At 40.9% G+C, this 23,272-nt stretch overlaps 3 protein-coding genes across 3 annotated transcripts in view; 1 reads left to right on the top strand and 2 right to left on the bottom strand.

Annotated features, from left to right (window-relative positions):
• Nucleotides 1-1,103: 1,103 nt before the first annotated feature.
• Nucleotides 1,104-5,114, bottom strand: ATP5MPL (ATP synthase membrane subunit 6.8PL). Its single transcript, XM_032189316.1, has 4 exons — nt 5,028-5,114; nt 3,100-3,223; nt 1,740-1,760; nt 1,104-1,286 (listed from the first exon to the last, which is right to left on the bottom strand). The coding sequence occupies exons 2-4, from the start codon at nt 3,221-3,223 to the stop codon at nt 1,267-1,269; spliced, it is 165 nt and encodes a 54-aa protein (XP_032045207.1). The 5' UTR covers nt 5,028-5,114; the 3' UTR covers nt 1,104-1,266.
• Nucleotides 5,115-5,589: 475 nt separating this feature from the next.
• TDRD9 (tudor domain containing 9) overlaps nt 5,590-23,272 on the top strand; it is a 64,668-nt gene continuing 46,985 nt past the window's right edge. Inside the window, exon 1 of the mRNA XM_032189357.1 lies at nt 5,590-5,747. Coding sequence (XP_032045248.1) covers nt 5,590-5,747 — 158 coding nt within the window. The remainder of the gene's footprint in view (nt 5,748-23,272) is intronic.
• Nucleotides 8,828-10,829, bottom strand: RD3L (retinal degeneration 3 like). The gene is made up of 3 exons (XM_032189359.1): nt 10,772-10,829; nt 9,893-10,198; nt 8,828-9,125 (listed from the first exon to the last, which is right to left on the bottom strand). The coding sequence occupies exons 2-3, from the start codon at nt 10,189-10,191 to the stop codon at nt 8,828-8,830; spliced, it is 597 nt and encodes a 198-aa protein (XP_032045250.1). The 5' UTR covers nt 10,192-10,198; nt 10,772-10,829.

Genomic DNA, 23,272 nt, shown 5'->3' with positions numbered 1-23,272 from the left:
TCTGTCAATTTGAAGCTCCCTTTCCTACATTTTATTTTGTTCCCTTCTTTTAGCGCCTTTTGGTTTTATGTGGAGAAAGAAACAGTAAAGAAACTTCTCATTTGTTTTTTTTTGGGGGGTTAGAAAACACAGCAAGGGCAGAAACATTGAAAACACAGAAAAAAACGACTTGATGGGGAAAGAATCAGATAAGCCCTACCGAGGGAAAATACAGAACAAGGAAGAGAGGAACTGTGGAAGAGAGGTCAAGAATGAATGAAAGATAGCTATCTATTCTTTTCTAATCAAGTGAGTAACAGTATACTGGCCTTTAGGGGAAAAAAAAAAGCCACCGCCTGCAACTGACATAGCCCATGTCAGTATGAGTACTGACTAGAGTTTTCAGAGAAGTACGATCAGTAATTTTACTCTTAATAGGTGTAGATGCCAAGCTGAAGCAGAAGTATAAATTCTGTAGAAATTAAAGGCAACGAGTATTTGGAATGTTTACCATGTCATCAGCAGGCAAGGTTGTCAAGCTTGTGACTATTCAAATACAAAATATTTAAGTTACAGCCAGATATTACAGTAAGAGAAATTGAAACACAAAACCTTAATCAAGCTGAAAGATTTAAGATGTTTCAGTGATGTAGTTAAAAAGATGTACGTAAGCATGAAGTCATTAAAATGACTTAGGCCTCTTAATCTTCTCAAAAGCAGATTAAGCTGAACTTAAACAAAACATGACAAAGTAAAATTTTGATTTTATGCACTACGTATCCTTGGTATGGATGTTCAGTATGTACAGTTCTAAAAACTCATTTTCCTAAGGTTTTTGTGTCCCCAAAATATTGCACTGCAAGCTGACAGTTACATCATCACACTTGGCACACTCAGTTAAGATATTTTTAAAGGCAATGGAGTATTTCAAAGGTTCTAACTGAAAAAGATGCTATGAAAAGTGGCATAATACTTTTATATGAAATGTTGGCTAATTCTATTAAGTTTAGTTACAGAAATTCCTTTTTTTCCCAAGGTACTATCGTAAAAGCTTTTATGTGGAACGTGGAAGAACTGCAGAAAACAAACGTATACACTAAAAATCAATTTTCAATACACTCCAGTATACTGTGTCCAACATGTTTAATTTCTTGTTGTTCAACAGATTTATTCTAAGTACAGAAGTATACCAGGTACAGTTTTAGAATTAACTTCCCTATGGTTGTAACTTGCTTCATGTACAGTAAAGATGATCAAACACCAAATTCATTCTCCAAGAAGAGATCTTTAATGATGGTCAGAAGACTCTGAAAAAAAGACACGATTTAGCCTGTTCAAACAGTAGAGTAAACCAATTCAAGAACATAGTTCAGAACCTAGAATAGATGACTGTATCTAAATCTGAGCACAATATTTGGCAGGTTCAACTGTCCTGATAAGTAAATCTACCACACCAAATGAAATACACAACAAATTCAGCTAATAGTAAGAATCCTTTTTCACACATTTTAAAATGCTATTGCAGCAAACTCTTCCACAGCCTTGGAATGGTTATTGGTATTGGTTATTTATAATTACAGTTTATTTATGCTATTATCCTTAAGTCTATTATTGTCACTAATTATATATATAAAATGTAAATAATGTTTACATATACAAATTCAACTGGGAGCAAATGACCTATCTATAATGGTACAGAAAGTAAACTGAGTTATAGCAGCTCATGACAAATAAGAGGGTATTATGTAGTTAATACTTACTATCTGCCACTGCTTTTTTGCCTAGAGGAAAAGAAAAAACAAAACAAGCTGAACAATTACACTTAATTTCTTGAGTGTGAATGAGATTTTAAAAAGTGTATGAGATGTACTTTTTATGGTACATTTCCATAAACATTATATATAAAAATTATTTTTCATCAACCAAGATTCTATGTATTTAGAATTCATAGCCATCAAGACTCCCACTATAATTCGAGGAAAATTTATACAGAATGGTAGTTTTGCATAGTGTGTGTGTACATATACACACAAAACTGAAGGATGTAAACTGAAGTAGTAACAATACCGTTTGTCTTAAAATCTTGTTTTGTTATTAAAATAACTTATTTCACATTCCCAATTTAATTGTTCTCCTAAAAGTCTGATTTATGGTGACCAGACAAAAACATAAAGAAAAAAAAAATCTTCGTAAGGCAGGCAGTCATAAGAGGCTGTAAAATCTCCATCCTTGGAGGGACTCAGTTGAATTCTGACTGGTGCTATCAGCAACCTGATCTAGCTGCTCTAAGCAGTGGTTTGGAGCAGGTGACTTCAAGAAGTCCCTTGCAGCCAAAGTTATTCTACAACAACCCTAAACTTCAGGAAAGGCTACAGCTATTAAAAGCTATTTTCACTTTAAAGTAACGTTTAGCTTACACTTCCTCCATATCAAGGTTCTTGTAATTCTTAGTGACAGGTTGCAAAGGGATAGGCTTGGAAATTTTTCAGCATAGCCCAAATTGAAGAATAGGACGTTGAATATAACAATCTGTTGTAACCTTTTGCTTTGAGGGACCTGACCCACTCAAATATACTAGCTTTACATTAGATGTTCCATTTTTTCTCTCAGAAAGAGATCCAGCATCACCAAATAAAACACACTTCAATGTTCAGTGATGTGATGTACCTCATACTTGGAGGTGCATCAGCCCAAAATTATAGTACTTAATACAGTTCACATGGGAAAACATTCTTGAAGTTGCATTTTTTTTTTTTTTGCAAATGTTAAGAAAAAAAAATCAAAGTTCTAGTTCAAAACAACGTTACATTCATTCCGGAAAAACCTAGAGAAAAAGCCTCTGGCTATGCATTTCAAGTTAGATGTGTGTTTTTAAAACCATTGTCCACATTATTTAATATTCATAAAGCAGGCACAGTTACACTAGCTTGAGTGATTTTATTAGTGTAGCCTTCTACACTGAACACGATAAACTTTTATGGCAAAAACTTGGCCTTAAGGAAAAGCGTTACTTTCTTATTTGCTAGATATGTTCAAGGACAGTTTGAACTGTTATGGGCACTCATTATATAAAGCATGATTTTAATTAACAGTCGATGAAGATTAAAATGTTTAACTTACCACCATATGAAAGTTTGTAGTAGGTATAAGCTGTTAATGCTATACCGACCCATACTTCTTGATAAACTGTAGAGAAGTAGAACTTCATGGATCTCCATGACTTTGGAATCATGGCTTGCATCATCTGAAAGGTATCATAAGTTCTGCAATGAGGAGTTTTGTAACTATATTCTTACCTGCTATATACGTATGTGCATGCACTTTATATATACTTTTATACATCTATATGTTATGCATACCAAAGTAGTATACACATGCATTTGTACTTTATATGTATATTTATATATATTCTTCATATATATTATACACATATATACACACAGCAGCAGCAGCAGTTAATGGGTTTGAAAAATAATCCCCCGATGTGCAAAGGTACTTATTCCAAAGTAAGGCATCAAAAATTCAGAATTAAGGTTATAACTTAACGGGCTAACACACACGAAAATGTATTCCAGCTGATGAAAGGACTCAAAGATGAACAACGGAGCATTTGCAGAGCAGCAGTATGTAGGCTCCTCTCATTTTATTGGTGACTTTTTATTTCCAGACTCTCTCAGGAGCAAAGCCTTGTTCCACACAAGCTAGACAAACTCTATCCTTACACTACCAAGTCAGTTTCCCTCCCTCACCCACATCTAACATGTCTTCCAACATGGTAATTTCTACTCAAAATAGCAAAACACAAGATAAGCTACTAAATTCAAGATTTATCATGAATATATTACTTTTAAAATATGTCCCGAGAATAGAGAGCCTACTGATTTTTTTCCTCCTTTGTATCCAGCTTTGTTAGTCAAGGTAAACACAGAAAGCTGTGTAAAATATGTTTTAAAATAAAACTAACTCCCATACGGTACGTTGGCATACCATTTGCACCACATTACATAGCAATACAACATGTTCTACTGTTTTCTACTTAAACAAGCAGAACACTTTACCCAATACAATACAACCCATTAAAATCAGTTATATACAGATATGGATAGTCTATGTCAAGCCAGCATCCCAGGATAGAAAACCAGATATATTTTTTTTCCAATTTCTGTGAGGTCATTCTCACTTATTTCCCAGTGCTACGTGTAAAACATCCTTTAGCGACCATCAAGGGTAAAAGGAGGCAAGGGTTGCCAATGTCAAAACAACTGGAAAAATCTAGATGGCACTTACTGAAAGCATCCTCATGAAAATCAATATATGAATACAGTCAAGTCCACATTTCTCTTTACTAATTTATGGAGAGACATCTCAATCACATTCATATTTCCTGAAATGGTGCTGTGCTTTCACCTGTGCTAGTAAGAGCAGTGAAAACCACTCCCCCCAGGTTTTTAGTGTTTGTTCACAGGATCACAGCGTGGCCGAGGTTGGAAGGGACCTCTGGAGGTCACCCAGTCCAACCCCTGCCGGGCAGGATCACCTGGAGCACACTGCACAGGATGGCATCCAGGCGGGTTGTGAACATCTCCAGAGCAGGAGACTCACCCAGGAGAGAGACACAACCTCTGGCCAACCCGCCCCAGTGCTGTCACCTCACAGCACAGAAGCGCCCCTCATGTGGAGCCGGGACCTCCTGCGCTTCAGTTTGCGCCTGCTGCCTCTCATCCTGTGGCTGAGCATAACCGAAAAGAAACCGCTCCCATCCCCCCATGCCCACCCCTCAGGTGTTTTTATATATTAACGAGGTTTCCCTTCAGTCTTCTTTTTTCCCAAGCCAAACAAGCCCAGCTCTCAGCCTGCCCTCACAGCCCAGCTCTCTCCAGCCCCCTCTCGCCATGCCCTTTCTGCTCCCCCCTCCCAAGCACACCCTCAGCGCCCCTCACAGCGCGGCCCCGCGGCCCTCCCCGCACCGGGGGGGCGCCGGCAGAGCCGGGTCACGGCCGCCCCCCCTCACCCAGCACCTCCCGGGGGCTGCCCCCCGCGGCACCCACCCTGAAGGCCGGGGGGGAGCGCGGCGGCCGCCGAAGGTCACGGAGCGGGGACAGCCGCCGGTGCCGCTGCGGGGGACGCCGGGAAGGGGAGGCACCGTCCCGGGAGGAGCCGCCGCCGCCCGGGCAGCGCCCTCTGCAGCCGCGGAGGAGCGGGAGCCCGGCTCCCGGCCGCTCCTCACGGCACCGGGGGTGTTCGGGGAGCGGGCGGCACCGGCAGGCAGCCCCCCGCTGAGGCGGCTCCGCGCCTGGGGGCTGCTTCCCTGGGGGAAAAGAGGGATGTGGTGGCGCACCCCGGGACCGGGAGGGGACCGTGCTTCGTGTAGTGGCCGGGAAGGGCCCGTGCTTGGTGCAGTGACCGGGAGAGGAGCGCGTGTCGCCCCGGGGGAAGCGCAAACGGGAGCTAACACCGGGCGCCCCCCGCTCCGCCCTTCGCCCCCCCACAACATGGCGGCCGCCTCCCCTCAGCGCCGCCGCCCGGCTGAGGCAGCCGGTCACGTGGTGCGGGCGGGGCCAGCCCGAGAGCGGGAAAAGGGCGGCCGTGTGGGGCGCTGCCGCCGCCATCATGCTGCGGGCGCTGACGGCAGAGCAGATCCGCGACTGGTTCACCGTCGGCAAAGCCGTGACCGCCGTCGAGTTTTTGGGGGGTGAAGCGCACGCCACAGCCCCTCCAAGTCCCCTCAGCTGCCCCGATGGCCCTCGGGAGTCCCTGGTGGCCGCGGGGTGAGTGCGGGGCTCCTGGTGGTGAGGGCGAGGGGCTGCGTTTGGGGCAGCTGCGGCGCCTTCCCTCAGTCAGCTCCGTGCCTGAGGTAACAGGGCGAGTGGTGTGTGCCCTACGCGGCCTGTGCGTGCTTCAGCTGCCCTTCAGTTCTTTGTGCCTGGCATGGCTGCAGCCCGGGGTGCTGCTGTTGGCTTCCTGGGCTGCGCGAGCTGCCTCCTTCTGGCTTTGTCTCAAAAATAGTACGAAACTGGCATGTCATAATGTCTGTCTCCTTTCAACCCCTCATGTAAAAGTGCTGCTGGTACTAGGTTCTGAATTACCGATGGAGGTCTGCTCTTTATACAAGGAGTTAAAAAAAAATGCATAAATACAGTAATGGCTAGATGGGGTGGAATGGGCTAAAGTTGCATCAGGGGAGGTTTAGGTTGGATATCAGGAAGAACTTTTTTACCAAAAGGGTTGTGATGCGTTGGAATGGGCTGCCCAGGGAAGTGGTAGAGTCACCATCCCTGGAGGTCTTTAAAAGATGTTTAGATGTAGAGCTCAGTGATATGGTTTAGTGGAGGGCTGGTCAGAGGTTGGACTTGGTGATCTTGGAGGTCTCATACAATCTAGATGATTCTGTAAAACACTTAAAAGTTTTCCGTGTGGGAAAAAATGGCTATGCTCTTTAACTTGCGTGTCACAGGTCCAGTTGTTTCCAAGTTAGCCCTTTTTTTTATAGCCATTTGGCTAAAAGCGTCACAGGCTGTTTTGCCCATCGCTTGTGCAGGTGGGAAACATTGCTGCTCTTCGATATTACTGCCACTCACCTTTCTGCCAGCAGAGTGGTTTTTGTTAGCTGCCTGCTGATGGCAAAAATATCAGGATTAGTGTGAGGAATCGCAGTTTCACATCACCTCATGCAAATCGTGTAGGCCCTAAGTAAAAAGCAGTCAAACAATTGTGTTCTCAGGCAGTGACTGTCAGCAGGGAAATGATGGCTGGCCTACTACAATGATACTGCTGAAAATATTCATATTCTGTAAGTTACCTCTCAATTCTGTATTTAAAAAATAAATTGACAAAGTAAGGTGTTGGTGGACCACGTTTCTTCAACCTTTGGATGATTTTTTCCTGTGCCACTTCCAGTTCCTAGGTTTCTTTGTCTCCTTTTTGCCCTGTTTGTTGCTGCTACAACTGGGTATTGTAGCCTAGTCTCTGTTTAATCAGTAAAAGGTGCCTAAAAGTTAACAAGAGTTTCTGTGCTTTTGCTTAGCATTGCGCTGGGAAATAAGTGACTGTGATGCCTAGTTTTTTGTTATTATTCATTAACTGCCTTTTAGCATGTTTTAGTGGTGGTCCTCGTTTCTGGACTTGGAAGCCTGCATTTGCTTGTATTAAAGTGAAATTTATGAACAATGGAGAAGTTTTGTCAGTGGTCACTGTGTTTTTGACACACACACCTACACCCCTACCTGCAGCCTCCATGTTTTGATGATCACGAAGGTAAGTGGACCCCACATGTTTACTGCCCTATTGTTTTCCATAAACTAAGATTTGGAAGCTACATTTGTGGGGCGTTTTTTCACCTGTTTTCCACTAAAAAGTTGTGGAGCTGCATGTTTTAAAAAACTTTTTCTTTATATGAATTACCATTGCAGGGATCTTGAACACTTGACTAAATAAAAAATGTTTTCTGAAGCCTGTGTTGCAGATGTTACTAATACTAATTCTGCTGATGTCTTTGATATGCTCAGTAATTTACCCTCTTGCTTATAGAATAGTACTTGAAGCTTAACTCCTTGAGGGAGCCTTGTCAGTGAGAAAATGTTTTCAGGCCATCCTTGTCCTAGTGCAGGGATCCACTTCTGGCTTGGTATAGAACTGCACAAAAAGAATCGGATAGATCTTATTCTGTTTTCATAGAGCAGATTAAGTTGAAATGAACGCTTAAATTTATTTTTAAACCAGCAGCTAAGCAAAAGGAGGGCAGAGAATTCATACCAGCTCTGAGTGCAGATCTGAGTTTGCACAACATATGAAGTTTCCCATATTTAGCTTATGGGAAGTGGGGGGACCAGTTACTCTTGGTGATGAGCTGAATTTTTTAATTACTGTAAACGTGTAGGAACTGATTAACTCTAGCCTTGTAGTAGTTTGTTAGCTAGCTTTATGCAAGAGTTTTGATGGTTTTGCCTTTTTTGTATCTGGTATTCCACTCTCCTGTATGAGATGTTCCCAAGATCTGTGAATTTTCCAGAGGCTTCTTCAAACTATATAGCTACCTTTTGTGGAAGATACTGTGCAATTTGTTTCACACGATTTCTATTGCATTGCAAGGAAATTCATTCTTAGGCGGAGAATAGTTGTGGCCTGTGTTTTCGCTGACTTTCTGCTCTAGTTGCCTGCTGTGACCATAACTACTGTGTGTGTCTGATCAGTCTGATAAGACTTCATTACGAACACACAATGATAAATAATGGCAACTGAAAATTTGAAAAGATCACCTCTTGCTTTTGCAATGATCTGTTGGATATCTCTTGCTGTTACAGAAATGTACCATATTTTTTACACGTATTTTACCTTGTTTTCACTTTAGAACTTATTCTTGAAGTTGAGAAATAATTGTTCAGCTCCAAAAGGTATTTACCATTTTATTTGGTACAACTGATACTATATTAAATCTTACATGGTATAAAGTTCCCACAGAGCCTAAAAGCTGTGTGACAAATACAGAAGTTCTTGCCTAATGCTTTGTGGAGTGGTGCTATTTCAAAATACAGAACGTGGTCTTTTCTTGTTTATACATCTATATCTGTCTACCTGAATGCTAAAAGGAAAATACCTCAATGTTTTATCAGCAGCAGCTATGTTTTTTGTTAAAAGGTGCCTACAAACACAACATTTTAAAGGAACAATGAAGATAGGAGGAGGGTTTATACTTAAAGTTTGTATAATGCATGCTAGCTATAACCAAGGACTTGGATTTAACTTGTATATAAAAGGAGTGTGTCACAGTTCTACTCCTATGTTTGCGGATGGCAATCACAACAAAGGAAGACAAACACTACAAAGCTTTTTGAAAGAAACGTGAACCCACTCAACTTGATGGGTAGTAATACGGAAGGTTCCAGATTCTGTCAGAGAAAGTAGGAAACATGCTTTGTGTGTTCTTGTCAACATAACTTGAAACAGTGGGAATTTCATCTTTGTCTGATTTGGTAGAACTGTCTCCACGCAGGCTGCAGTGTTCAGAGCAATTTGTATTCCATACGTCTACCAGTTGCTCTTGCTGGTTTTCTCTCTCAAGGGTAGTAAGGAAATCTTTTAAAACTTGCTTGAATATGTAGACTATTTCCCAAGGTAAAACATCATTTTCTGCCAAAACTTCACGAAATCTAGAAACAAACAAGAATTTAAATTGAATCATCAGGGCTGACAACTCTTTTTTCCTCGCTTATCTTTTGAGGGAAGGGGAAGGAGAAGGAGGAGGAAATGACTGCGCTCTGGTGTCATTTATTCCTTGCTGCCACATTTCCCCACACGCCTCCCCCAAAAGATTGCAAGAGGAAGAGAGCTCTAACAATGCACTGGAAGCGGTCCAACTATTATGAGGACTGTTATTCAGTATGCTTTTCCTTTTTTTTTTTTTTTTTTGTCCTCCATCTGGGTAACTTGATTTAAACTGACTTTGCCCTTAGGTGTATTCTGGGCTTTAAAAGGCACATGGGCGGCTTCTATCATTTCTACATGCCCCTGGAAAATATATTTAAAATACGAGTATAGGAGAATTTTACATGGTAATTCCCCCCCAATGTTTCATATTTAATATAGTAATCAATTTACAAGTAAATTGTAATTGGTTACAATTTAATATTGGGGATAATGAACAGGAAGAAATGGAAGTATTGAGAGGTCACATTTTTAAGAATGCAAGACTTCCCTTGTTGAGGATTAAACCAGGAAAATCCCGATATTCAACAACTTCACCTGTACAACATCATAAAGCACAGGTGTAGTTTCTAAAACATCTATAAAATAACAGTCAAGCTGATGGTCATTGGCTCTGATCTTTCTGCCAGAGTAACATGCATACGCTTGGAAAAGATAAAATATAGCTTGCTTATGCTCCAGTACTCAAGGCTAGAGGAGTAGGAGTAGTTACCTGCTGAGGACAGTTCCAGTTTGGCAGGGCTGGATTTGAGAACAGAGAACTTCCAGCTGCCGCTGCTCCGTGGCTGGGATTGTTGCTTGAGGATTTTGGTAGTTCTTCAGCCAGTTGTAATCCGTGCCAGGTTTCTGGACTTTCTGTTCATTTTCAATCTCTTGCACTAATCTTTCACGCTCTTTCAGGTGCCATTTCAGTTCCCTCAGCAAGGTTTTGGTAACGAGTTCTGATCCAGGATACCTTGCGGATTTGTAGGAATCGTTCTTTGACCATTTCATCCAGCCAAAAAGTGGCATTTTTAAGCTGTGGGGAAAAAATAAAACAGTATTTAGCTTATTTCTCTCAGACTGGTAGTGTTTATACCCACAGGCTTCCTTTTAAGCTGCTGACTGTTTTAAAGGAAACTTTATTCCTGATGGTGAAATTTCTTGCACTACAATATAAGAAGCGATAATAATCGGCAAGCTGTAATTAAATCTGACAGGCCTTACATTTTATAATATTTTACATCTGTTTTCCAAGTTAACACTTTCAAATACTGTAAACTTCAGAGTTGTAAGTGCATATTTATCATCTTGAAATTGTCATGTTGTTTTTCCTGAGAGCGTATGAGGTAGTTAAAAATAAATAAATAAATAAATAAAATTGCAGTAATTCTTGAAAGTTTAAAAAAAAATAAATAAATTGATAAAGTTAAGTTCTGCAACTCCGTACAAGTCCAGCTTAAAACTTCTGTATCACTTTGTATTTTTACATAAATTCCTATTGATGTAACCTCTGGAAACTGAAATCTGGTGGAATAGACTTCTAAATTGCAGTTAGTTACAAGCCATGCAGACACAAGCATACAAATCAGAAGGAAATAACATAAATTACCTTAGCAGTTGTCTGACCAGTGTTGTTTCAGATGAGTTTGCTTGAAGGTCTCTTATTCTAGCATATCCTGTTTCCAGGCTGTTACTACTGGTGGAAGAAAAAAAGCTTTTTTTCTTTATTTGCTCAAACTGTGCTTACAAAAAAGACTTTCAGTACTGAACATGGCAGTTTAAGTTTTTCTGCTTTTAATGTTCTTTCTCACCCCCTATACCAGAGAGCAGCAGTAATCCATTTAACCTAATGTGGTCTCTCTGACTCTTCCTACAAAGTCCATTAAGGTTTCCTACCTTTGGATTGAGTTCTGATGGCAGCAATTGAAAAAAAATAAAATAAAAAAAAAAATTGTAACAATTTCAAATGCTTGTTGCTAAATCCATCTGAAGGTATTGGTGGCAGTGAGATGAATAATGATTGTCTGGAGCAACTCCAGACATGCTTCTAGCTGAAGTTAAGGCTGTCGGATGCTGTGATGCTTGGCTGTGCATAGCTGTAGGTCACAGTTTAGAGCTGTATTTTTATGCCTGTGGAGTGCTAAAAATAGCTCTGTTGCTTTTATCATCAACCTAAACTTTCAGGCCAGCGAGATGCTGAAAGACTTTCTCCCTTTAGAGGGGGGAGCAGGCTGTTGTACCGTCACTTCTGAACGGCTAAGAATAGGCTTCCTCCAGCACAGAGCATCTCGAGCCTTTGTTCGCCGAGTGTTGACAGAACAGAGCTGTTTGACAGTTGCTCAGGATTTTGGTCGCTATATTAAATACTTTTTCCAGATGAATTTCATCAATCTCATGGTACTACGCTTTTTCGTTACCGTGCATAACATAGCTGTTAGCATTTTTAATTAACATTTCAGATGTGTTTAAAGAAGCCAGTCTGTAACACCTACGGTGTACCATGAACGACGCACTAATCTAATTAAAGGAGTGGAATGAGAAGGAAATGCAAATTGAGGTCAAACGGATGTAAAAAGCCCAGAATGTAAAGTCTTACCATGGACTTTGCTTCCCTCTCAACTGGCTGTCAGTTGCCTTTTCCCTCTTGCCTTGATGAGCGTTTTGAGCAGATCCATTTTTAAGATTAATTTCCAGGGATGGCGTTGCGCGCAATAAAGGTCGCTGAAGCAGCCATTTTCCGTTCCAGTTCTCTGGTCTCTTCCTATTAATCTAAACGATAGGCATGGTATATGAAGTGCCTTCCCTCCTTGCCTTCCTTGTTAGAATGGCTAGCTTTGCTCCTCTAAGTATTTTGCCTTCCTACTTTTTTGCCTCCACTGGTGTGTGGAACTGTTGGAGGAACGAGGCTTCTGTAAATTTGTTCTAGATGTCATACAACATAAAGGATGACGTGTGGGGCTGTTATTAAAGCTGATATTACTTATACATTGGAAAAATCCAGATGTCAGTATTAATCCTCTTCAAGTGGAAGGTTTTCACATTGCATTGTATGTGGTACTATGAAAAATGAAGGGAGCTAGGTTTATGATGACAGAACTGTCCTGACAGATTTTCAGATGAAATTAAAATGTTCCTTGCCACCTCCTTTACAGCAGTTACCATGTCACCGCTTACTTTCCAATTTGATCCAGAGGAGAAAAAAATGCTGTACAGTGTAAAACCACTGTAATGTCTTTGCAAATTAAGGAGATGTGTGCTGGAAGGTGTGCAAATTAATGAAATAAGGAGGCTACAACAGTGGGTTTTGTTGTTCTGCTGTTGTTTTTTCACCTAATCTTTGTTTATACCATGAAATTTTGTGAGTCTGGATACTGAGAATGATGCTTACCTTTTCACTGGAAGAGGAACACTAGCACTGAAAATCATGTTGCTTCTAGTTCTGTATGTGTTTCAGATCTGCTTTTGGGACGATATGGCTGTTTCTGTGAGTCTGACACTGGGAACTGGAACTTGATTCCATCCAACCTGCAGTGTACCAGAGTTCTGCAGTGCTGTATCGAGATGAAAGTTGCAGCTTGACTTCAGCAGATCGTGGGGCTGTTCCCTGATGGCATTAATGAGTGGTCTTAGTGGTGTGTGTAACAGCTGATACATCTTAGCCTGGGGGAAGTCTATGTTTTGATTCCTCTCATTAATTTTTAGGCGCAATACAAATGGTGTGAAGTCATTATTACTTACCTTCAGTGTTTGTTTTCTTGTAAATACACATTCTTTGAGTTATTACTGGGGGAAAATGGTGTGGTTTCCTTGACAGTCCTGTGGCAATCTTGCACTTCAATCTGTAAATCCAGGGATGCTGTGCTTTTAGAAGTGATTTAGGTTCTGAGTTTCTTGGCTTTGTTTTCCTTTTTCTGAATCTTCCACTTCTGGTACTAGTGGCTAAAACACATCACAGTACTCGAGAGAAACTGTAACATTAGTTACATAATGATGAGTAATTTTGTATTTGTTAATAAGCCATAACTTACTCTGCCATTGAAGCAGAACAGTTGTTAACTAACTGATATGTTTTGGGTAAATTAGCCCTAATAGTCTGTGTGTAAAGTATAAAATGACAGTTGAAGATGCTTTAAATCTTGCTTTCCTTCAACCTCCTTATTATATATTTTCCTACTTTTCTAGGCAAAGAATGTAATTCCTAAAGCATCCATTTCTGTAGCTTTTTTTTTTTTTTTTTTTTGAAATGCAGTGAACACACTATCTTATGTGCTGGTAAATCAGATTTTTTCATACGTGTATTTCTTAGACTTGTTCTCAAGCTAACCATTTTTCTGTAGTGGGTTTTTAGGCTTGTTTTCTGATGTTCTCAAATTGAACTGAGGGAGCAGCAACAATTGCTGGAGCCAAAGTGCAGGTTTCCTTTCATAAATTATCTTGGACAGCTTCGGTAGCCCTTCCTTGCTTGCTGTGACAGATCCCAGGTTCGTCAGCAAAGAGCCTTGTTCCAAAGGAGTAGCTTTAAAAGAGCACAAGTTAATTGGAAATTAAACAAGCAATTGAGGAAATAAGGGAGGCAGTCAGTAGCTGAAATGGTATCTCTTTCCTAGTGGTCCTGTGTGAGACACAGGTTATTTTTTTTTGTTTTGAAATGCCTTTCTACAAAACAGACTTTCTTGAAAAGCTTCTTAGCTGCTTATATTTATCCTGTGGACTTCCTGGCACCAAAAAAATTTATTCCAAAACCTTAAGGTGTTCCTCCTTCTGCTATACTCATTGTCTTTACCCAATCTCAAGTAAAGATGAGCTCCAAATCCAAGTTAGTACTTCTTGAACTGTGAAATCGAGTGTTCTACAAAGATGTTTGCTGCATAAGCAACTGACTAGGAGTCTGCATAGCTAGTTTGTAGAGATGTTGGGTGAGGCGGAGAGAAGTGGGGCTTCTCATTTTTCTTCTTTCTTGAAAGGACAGAATGCTTTTTTCTAGCATTTCCACAAGCAATCACTAAATGATCATATTCTGCTGTGCGTATGGTTTGTGCACTGTGCACACGCACAGTGCAGATTACTCCTGCTGTGCATGCTAAATACTTCCATGCTTCTTGAGAGCCTTTTCCTAAATTCTCTGTAGAAATGGAGGCTTGGGGAAGCTCTTATTACAGCTAGATGGCTTGACTTGTGTCTCCTGTGCCATCAGACCATATGAAGAATAAATGCTTCATCTTGAGGACGGCTGAATAGAGCCAGGCAATCTAAAACAAATTTCCATGACAGAGCACATATGTAACATATATAAGACCCTTAAGCTTTAGCACCACTAGAGGTGTGAAGACATCTGCATGTGAAATGACAGAACTGCTGAAACCCATCTCTGTGGTAGTGGCTGCTTTGAGGTGGATTTTATGGGTTATGGTGGATGTGTTTGATTTCTTCATGTCTTCTAGGTGTGTTAGTTTCATGGCATTTGGTTTACAAATACAGGAGAGAGGAATCATTGAGATAGCTTTACTTACGTTTCCATAGTTATGTGCACGAAGCAAGCATAACTTAATTGAAATTACTGTAGAATAGGTTAATGTTGAAACTGTTTTTCCCTACTGGCTTCAGTAAATATACGTGCTGCCTGTAATTTAGAAGGGGAGAAGGGAGTGTCAATCTAGTGTGGAATCATTACAGGTCATCTGTTAAGAATTCCTCGGAAGACAGCACCACATCCGTGACCAGGCTTGTGTCCTGGGTATCTTTTGTCCTGATGGCACATGCCCAGTGTGTGCTGTGACAAACGTCACCATTGATAAATGGTTGTGTGTCGTGTGTGGCTTGGTGTGAAGGGTGGAAGCCTGGGCCATTGCTCTCATGTTCAACCTGATAATGCCTGGTACCCAGTGTCTGTTCTGGGAGTTCCTCTGTCTCTTCCTGTTCCCCCTCACAATTGGAGGGGATCCTTGAGTAAGATATTCTGGAATCAAATACCTGGTATGTGACTGCAATTATTTAGCACTTAAGTAGAAGATTTGTTTGCTTTTAAAGTTCTGCAAGGTTAAAATCTTTCAATTTCCTTGTCAGGTCTCTTCCAGCTTATGTTACCAACTAGGAGCCCTTGGCTCCATGTTAAAGGCACAACACAACAGCAGAACAAGAACAGTTGCATGCACTTGTGATGCAAATGCAATGGAAAACAAGGATTTAAATGGCTAATACCACGGGTACACAGCATGTTCTGAGGGTGCTGAATGTGCCTGGAGTTTGACTGTGAGACAGTGGCAAAGCGTAACTCCAGAGAAGTACTTGAAGAATAAAGGTGAGGAGCTTGTGTGGATGTTCACAGGACACTTACTCAAGGCTAAGTGATAGCAGGGGAGAAAATGGGGTGGGTTCTTAAAACGCAGTAAGTGAACCGTGGAGTCTGGCATCATGAGTTCCTCACTAACCTAGATACCAGCTACTTCAGAAGATTGAACTGTTCCTGGCAAGGTAGTATTTCTTAGCTAAAACGAGGTGACAGCAGATGTTCATTTTACTCTGATGCTTTCCAAAAGCTTTAGAAAGCTTATTTAAAGAAGTAAACTAATCTCTTTAGCACAGTAAACTTGAATATTTGCACTGGTGTGTGGTTAAGTAAGTTTAAAGTTCTGATTATGACCTTTTAGTGCTACTGTAGTAAAGGATTTGTTGTAATCATGTAATGTAGAAAGTGTGTTCTCAAAACATTCTTGCAAAATCTGAAATCCTCAGGAAGAAGGAAAGTTCTCTAGGGAGCAGCTGTTCTTCCAGTGTAGTGTTTTCCTAAGAAAAGTATTGTTCTGTAACCATATTCTGGGAACTAGTGAAACTTTTCTACTTTGTCTTGGGAGAAAAAGCTGCAAATCCAAGTCAGCTTTCAGTGCAGGAAGGAAGGCTTTAATCTTTCTGTACATCTTAACATCACATACATAAAGGAACTTCCTAAACTGAAAAGCTGGTCCTGTACTGAAATAAAAGCAGTCTACTTAAACCTGGAGCTACTGCTGTGCTTGTCTGTATGAACTACAAATTCCAAAGTGGTTTGCGGTGGTTGGGTGTGTTGTAGGCCACAACACAGTATTCTTTGACAGAAAGCCAATTTGAGAAGTTACTGACCCTGCACACGAGTTAGTTCACCTGACTCAGTGTGCCATGGAGCTGGGCTTTTGAACAGCCTTACTGAAGTGAATTCAGGGGAAAAGGAAATTGTAAAAACGCTTCCATTTAACCAAATACTGCACTGTGACAAATTGCAAGAACAGGTGGAGGAGAAGGTTCTTCTTCTTTACTATAGAAGATTTAGGACATGAGAACCATCTGTGATCTGAGATGCTTCTGACTTGTGGTTGAAAGAGGCAAATGCAGTTCTCATTATGAATGAGAGACTCGTAATAACACACCAAGAAATTGTCATCAATAGTCTTGTTTGCCCAAAAGTATTGGTAGCAGGTTGTAACTACTGCTAGCTAGCTAACGTTTTTAACAACTTGGTGTAGTGGTGTGTGCTCCATATTTGTTTGTAGGTTATAGTCACACACTCTGGTTTGTCATGTGTCAGATTCTGTGAGGGGTTGGTGCTTCAAGTTATGTATGAAGGTTACCACCAATACTACCAGTCAACCTGAGAAAAGAGATTTCAGCTTTGTAGCTCTCTGTAGCTAGCAGGTAAGATGATGTGCCTCCGTTTATAAGCTGTCCCACTCCTTGGATTTAATGATCAACTTCGCAGTGCATTTTTCTTTGATATGGCAGAACAACTCACTGGAGCTGTTTCAGGCTGCAGACAGATGGTGAGTCTACCTCCTCAGATCTTACAGACAGCCTTGGATGGCTTTCACTTGTTAACAACTATGAACGAAACTTGCCACAAGCTGTGACAGCTAACAACAGTAATAATTCCCTCTTAACAGCGCTAGCTGACAGAGTTGTGTTAGCTATCACTGTGCTACCATTCCTGTGGTGAATGTAACCAGGGCATGCTTGAAGCTGATGCCTTCCAGTCCCACTTTCTGTAGCATTCATGTCTGGTGCTGGTGACACATCACTAATAGGCAGTGGAGTTACAGGCATTAGTTAGAAATCGAGAGGATCCTGCATTTGATACTTTGCGGGCACTTTTTAATTTTTAAACTCTTAATTCCATTGTAATTCAGAGCTTTTAGCTGGTTTATACCAAATAGTTCATTTTTTTAATTGTTTTGAGGATTTTTTGGGTATTTGGCCAAGTTCCTTCTCTTTATGCTTAGAGCGGAGGAGATGAATTCTAGAGTTTCAAGGAGTGTAAGTGCTTTGTGGGTATTGCTAAGGGATCAGAAGCCATGCCTGATGGTCACTGTTTTTGATTTATGTTGATGTGAACACCTACCTTTTACTACAATTCATAACTAACTAGAACTCTTAATTTCCATAACTGGCTGACTAGTGGGGAGAGGTTTGGGTGTGTGGCTTTCCACCATCTGCCTCGGGTAATAGCTGCCATCTTCTGCACAGCCCTACTTGAGCTCTCTGCAGAAGGGAGCTCATAAAACAGCTCACCTCCAGCAAAAGACCAGTTCTGAAGCCCAGAAGTTCTTCCCAGTCTCCCCAATGGAAAATAAATAAATAATAATAATAATAAAAAACAGAGACCTGTAGGGACAGTAAACTTGAGGATTAGGGCTGTTTCGTCCTGGCATTTGTGGTTGTTACTATTCTTGCATTTTAACTGTGGATGAGGTAGAAGACAGGAGGTTTCACAGAGCTATTACTCTGTCAAAGAACAAATATTTTTGAAATGTTGAGCTTACCTAGTCAGAACTATTTTAGTGTGCTCCGTCCCCAGCTAGTTCAGGTTTGAAAACGGTCCTTCTGACTAACTGCTTGCCATGAGGAGGAGTCATAGGCGTATTTAAGTGCCTTGATAGGAAGATTTCAGCTACCCAGATATTTAGAACAGTGCCGTTGTGTTTGGGGGGGGGAAAAAAAAAACCACGTGCAGCTCACTGTTTCTTAGATTCTTAAAGTGATGTGCAATTTTTTTGTAAAACATATTTTAGTATTTAATGGTTTAGCTTCACTTATTCTGAATCCAAGTGATATCTTTTATTTTTTAGACTGAAACATGACATCTTTTGAGTGACAGTACATTTTCTTTTAAAGTTGGTTGTTTGTGCAGGTAAGACCAGTCTTCTAAAAGTCCAGAATGCCCACTGCCAGTTAGGAGGAGAGTCATTTTTAGTATGTCCTTCAGTAAAGCCCGTGGAAGGTTATTTACTGTCATGGCAAATGTTCCGTTATGTAAAGTGTCACATTATTTTAGTTTCAGAGAACAGACTTTGAAATGGTCTACTGTATATATTGTACTAAAATTGTACAGCAAAATATTCCTCTGCATGCCATAAAGCCAAGGGGCTTTTCAAGTGATTTTTCTCCGTCTCCCAAAGTTCTCTAAGAAGGTGGGTGACTTGTGTGTGATAGAAGCCAGGACTTAGGGCAGTCCTCTTGTGATCTGGGAAATGAGTGACACTGGTTTTACATTCACCTCCAGTCCCATGTGAACAGAGACTTTCATGGCAAATGAGGCAGAACATAAATGAACAGAAAGGACAAGTACAAGTATTGTTAAGAAAACTGCCATAGAGCACTGGGTTTATATGCTTTTTTTTATTTTTCTTTTTCAGTTGTTTGTCTCTGCAATACAAATACGTATCAGGTTATATAGCTCCGATAGGAGTTCCTATCCACAAAATAAATAGCTAATAGAAAATATCCTGAAATTCCTCTTTATTGGCTCTGCAGCCATCTTAATCTTTGGAGTGTCATTACGTATTGGAATATTTTCTTTATACAATCATGTTTGCTGAGTTGGCAGTGTTCTTCAGGGAATAATCCTGTCTGTTTCTCTACATTTAAAAAGCTGGTTTGTTTGTTTGTTTTCCAAACCTCACTTCTAGAGACATTAACAGTGTTCAGTGAGTGTATTGGTATTTCAGCATATGTTGCTGTGAAGAGCCAAATAAATCACCTGTCAGTTGTGATTGAGGGTTGGCGATTGATTCTGGTTTTGAGAAATGAGTGTATACAGAAGTGGTTGGTTTAATACTTCAGATGATGTTCAGATATTAAGTTTACTGAGTGTGTTCTGGTGTGATGGCCTTGTTCACTTATTAGAGGTCACTCTGTAGCTTGAAGAAAAGGAAGACCTTTCTCTACTTGAAGTTATTTAAGGAAAGGCACCCTCTATGGATTTGAGAGCATTTGGAATTGGATGTGTCAACGATTTCTGGTGTTAAACTGTGTTTCCCTTCTAGTAATTCCCCTGAAGTGGCAGCTGCATTTAAGTTTGTCATGATGCTGATTTGACCTTTAAACCCAAATAAAATATTAAAAAAAAATTTCTCCCAATCAAATCCTCAAACTTATTTTTTTGTAAGTCACGTGTGCAGAGATCAGTCATACTTCAGAAAAAGGTTATATTGGTTAAATTACATGCTAAAGAACAAGGGAAGTAACCCATCATCTCATAACAATATTAATTAGCACATTCTTTTTGCAAGATATGTAATGCCTCTTTGCCTGTGTAGGAGCCTTCTGCTGGCCCCAGCCACTCAGGCTTGAAGTTGCTGTGTCTGCTCCTTCTGGGAGTATTTTGCAGAAAGAGCAGGTAGGTCCTGAGTTGCATACAGCTTTATAAGTAGCTGATATGTTATGTTCTGCAGCTGTTAGGACTTAACGAGTTAACTTGATGACAGTGACATTACTGATTGATGGTGTTGTCAGTGGTTTATCATTTTATCAGCCTCTGTCCATGTGGGGTGATGAGTTTTAATGTCTTATATTTCCTGCAGGTTCAGCTGCAGAAATCTGCCTGCTGCTGAGGATGAAATGTGCTCTGGATTTGAGTAAGATCAACCCCAGCCTCCCCACCCTGTTTTTTAATAACGGGGAAGGGAGGGGGAAAAAAAAAAACAAAACAAAACAAAAAAAAAACCACAGGACATCTCATCTCCTGGTTTTCTTCAAATTGAAATAATGACTTTTTTTCAATAATCATGTTAGAGTCAAGAAAATACTTCTTACTGCCTCTTAATTTGTTACAATTACGAATTTATGTATGCAGCTGGAAAATTTTGTTTGCCTACATTGTAATTTATTTAGGGGATTAGAAGACCCAGAGGACTCCTCAAGTAGCTGATTGCTGAGGCTGCAATCTGAAAGGCGTAAGGAATATGCCCTATAATAGGGCAGGTATGCTGAAATGCAGGCTCTCGCTGTGCCAGAGGGAATGGAAGTGGGGAAGAGAGAACTGGTTTATTGGGCAGACACATCTTCATAGGGGAATCTTGACAAGTCCTTTCATTAGTGTTGTCCTCTTCTTACATGGAATGGATCTCAATTTTCTGTGTCTTGTCATTCCTCAGCTGTCAGCAAATTCTTGTTAAAACTCATCAGAAAAGTACTCCATCCCTTTCTGTTTGTCCATGTATAGGATGATGCCTCCTGATGCTGGGTTATTAATGCTTGTGCAGAAGGGTTGTGTTCTGATAACCCATGAGAGTGCCAGAGGGTTCAGAAGGAATTTCTCTTTCAATTTGCTTAAAAAAAAAAAAAAAAAAAAAAACAGACATTATTTTGGTAAGCTTTTTATTTTATTGAAGCTGCAAAGTTCAGCATTAAAACATGGAGAACTGATGTAATGAAGGTTGTTTGTTCATTTCGTATGCCCATATGCAATTTCCCAATTACATATGATTTTCCTCGAGACTGTAGCCTGGTTCACTGCAAAGAGTGAGCAATGTTCATTCTTAATGAGTGGCTATTAAATATTTTCTTCATTCATTGCATAGCCTCAGGTTTATTTTCTGCATGCTGTGTTCTGAATACAGAAAACATCACATCTGAAAGAAAATACCCAAACATGCAGACAAAAAGTAATGCATTGCCTCCAATCACTGAGGTCACACTGTCCTCATTCTCCTGGAGTCGCTCAGGTAAAGGTCAGGGCTTGTACTGCTGGGAGCCCATTTTGAAGTGCTTAATACTTCTTCTCCAGGACTGCTCATTTGAATATATCTGGTATTATATAAAACAGGGTTTATTAATTGACTTCATCTGCAGCTTACGTGCCTGTTCCTCTTCAAGCTCTTTACAGGAGATGAGGAGCACAGACCTGTCTTTCTCCCCCCCCCAGATGCTCCCTTTTAGCAGAAGCTTTTTGGTGAAGCGGTTTGATTGTGGTTGCTTGGGGTTCAGATGGTTCATACCCGCTCTTTTATGGCCACGCTTGTTGTCTCAATCACTGCTTTGTTGTTGTTGTGGATGACTCAAGGACCATTTGCATTTACTGCATAATCAGGTTTATTTCTGTGCGTCCAGTGTGCTCCGTGAGGCTGTAGTCTCAGGGAAACAAAAATAATTGGCTACATCACTAAAATCTCTATTGTATGTGCGTGCAGTGGTGCCAAACAGAGACTGCATGGTAAAATTTAATTATGGTGTTTTCAGCTGCTGAATGCTTGACTTACAACTTCATCGTATTTTGTGTTTAATATATATTCAGTGGAATAACCTACATAAGAGGTGGGCTGACAGGATGTGTTTGAACTCCTTGAAATCCATCCTGAGACGGAGGCCTGCTATTTGGGAAGGGTTCGGGCGGTAACCCTGCTGTAGGCTGCCCTCTTCACATGGGCAGCTGTTTCTCTTGTGGCAATTGCAGTTCTGCACACAATCCTTTTGAACCCTGTGTTGAGATATTCAGGAGTTGGGGAAACGTTGACTTGGTTCTGCACTCAAAATATTGTTAAAATAGGATGTGAAGCCATTATGAAGGCTTCTTTGTTGTTCCTCTCACATTTTGTTGACAGCAGTGTGGTGATACACACGTGGTGCTTTCTGTAGGAGGACATAATGACTGATCCCAGTGAATCATCTGTGGCAGAGCCAGGCTAGTCCAGAGCTTGCCTTACCAGAGAAGGTGGGCACTTGTGTTATCAAGGCTTTGTGAATTAATGTGTGAGAGAATGCCTTGTTCAAAATCTCTTGCTGTTCTCAATTTAACTGCTTTGGAGGTCAATCTTGCTTAATCACGGAATAGCTGGAGTTGGAAGGGACCTTAGACATCACCCAGTTCCAACCCCTGCCACACGCGGGGATCCCACCCACTACATCACGTTGCCTGGGGCTCCATCCAGCCCGGCCTTGAACACACGGGGCATCTACAGCTTCTCTGGGCAACCTGATATTCATATTCAGGTTAAGAAATAGAGGCTTTTGTCCAGTTATAAAATGTTTCAAAGCCACAGACAAACAGATTTGCTATTCAGTACCTAGCATAGCAAAAGCTTGCTGTTGTGGTTTAACCCGGCCGGCAGCTAAACCCCACACAGCCATTCGCTCACCCTCCTCCCTCCCTCTCTGGGATGGGGGAGAGAAATGGGAAAGTTGAAGCCTGTGGGTTGAGATAAAGACAGTTTATTAAGACAGGAAAATAATAGTAATAATGATGATAGTACTACTACTACTAATGTGTATGAAACACGTGATGCACAATGCAATTGCTCACCCCCAGCCTAATCCCGAGCAGCCAGCACCCCCACCCCAGCCAGTCACCCCTATATATTGTTTAGCATGATGCCAGATGGTATGGAATACCCTTTAGCCAGTTAGGGTCAGCTGTCGTGGGTCTTTCCCCTCCCAGCTCCTGCTGGACCCCCAGCCTGCCTGCTGGCAGGACAGAGCAAGAAGCTGAAATGTCCTTGGTTTGGTGTAAGCACTGCTCTGTGACAATTAAAACATTAGTGTGTTATCAGCACTCTTCTCATCCCAAGCCAAAACATAGCACCCTACCAGCTACTAGGAGGAAAGTAAACTCTGTCCTAACTGAAACCAGGACACTTGCTCAGGGCCCAGAGCTTAAATTAAGGTGCAAAACCACAGTTTTGACATTTTTGTGTCTGCAACTCTACAGTATTTACATTCATTTAGGATGTGTTTTTAAATACAATTATTGTATGTGTGCTACTTTATTTTCTAGTGAAATCCATGTGTTTTTCTTCATACTATGTAGAACAGATTTTTTTTTTTTTTTTTTTTTTTTACTCCGTTCTATTGGGTCATGGATAGATTTTCA

The sequence above is a fragment of the Aythya fuligula genome, chromosome 5, assembly GCF_009819795.1.
Source record: "Aythya fuligula isolate bAytFul2 chromosome 5, bAytFul2.pri, whole genome shotgun sequence".
Taxonomy (NCBI): domain Eukaryota; kingdom Metazoa; phylum Chordata; class Aves; order Anseriformes; family Anatidae; genus Aythya; species Aythya fuligula.
Note: the sequence above shows the minus strand (reverse complement) of the source record. Positions and strands in the feature narration are given on the sequence as shown.

What these genes read in the sequence shown, in the direction of transcription:
- ATP5MPL (XM_032189316.1), bottom strand. Translation starts at nt 3,223, where the DNA reads ATGATGCAAGCCATGATTCCAAAGTCATGGAGATCCATGAAGTTCTAC. An exon ending in CTACAAACTTTCATATGGTG is followed by an intron (nt 1,761 to 3,099) that starts GTAAGTTAAACA and finishes CTTTTCCTCTAG; the next exon opens with GCAAAAAAGCAGTGGCAGAT. An exon ending in CAAAAAAGCAGTGGCAGATA is followed by an intron (nt 1,287 to 1,739) that starts GTAAGTATTAAC and finishes TCTTTTTTTCAG; the next exon opens with AGTCTTCTGACCATCATTAA.
- RD3L (XM_032189359.1), bottom strand. Translation starts at nt 10,191, where the DNA reads ATGCCACTTTTTGGCTGGATGAAATGGTCAAAGAACGATTCCTACAAA. An exon ending in ACTGGAACTGTCCTCAGCAG is followed by an intron (nt 9,126 to 9,892) that starts GTAACTACTCCT and finishes GTTTGTTTCTAG; the next exon opens with ATTTCGTGAAGTTTTGGCAG.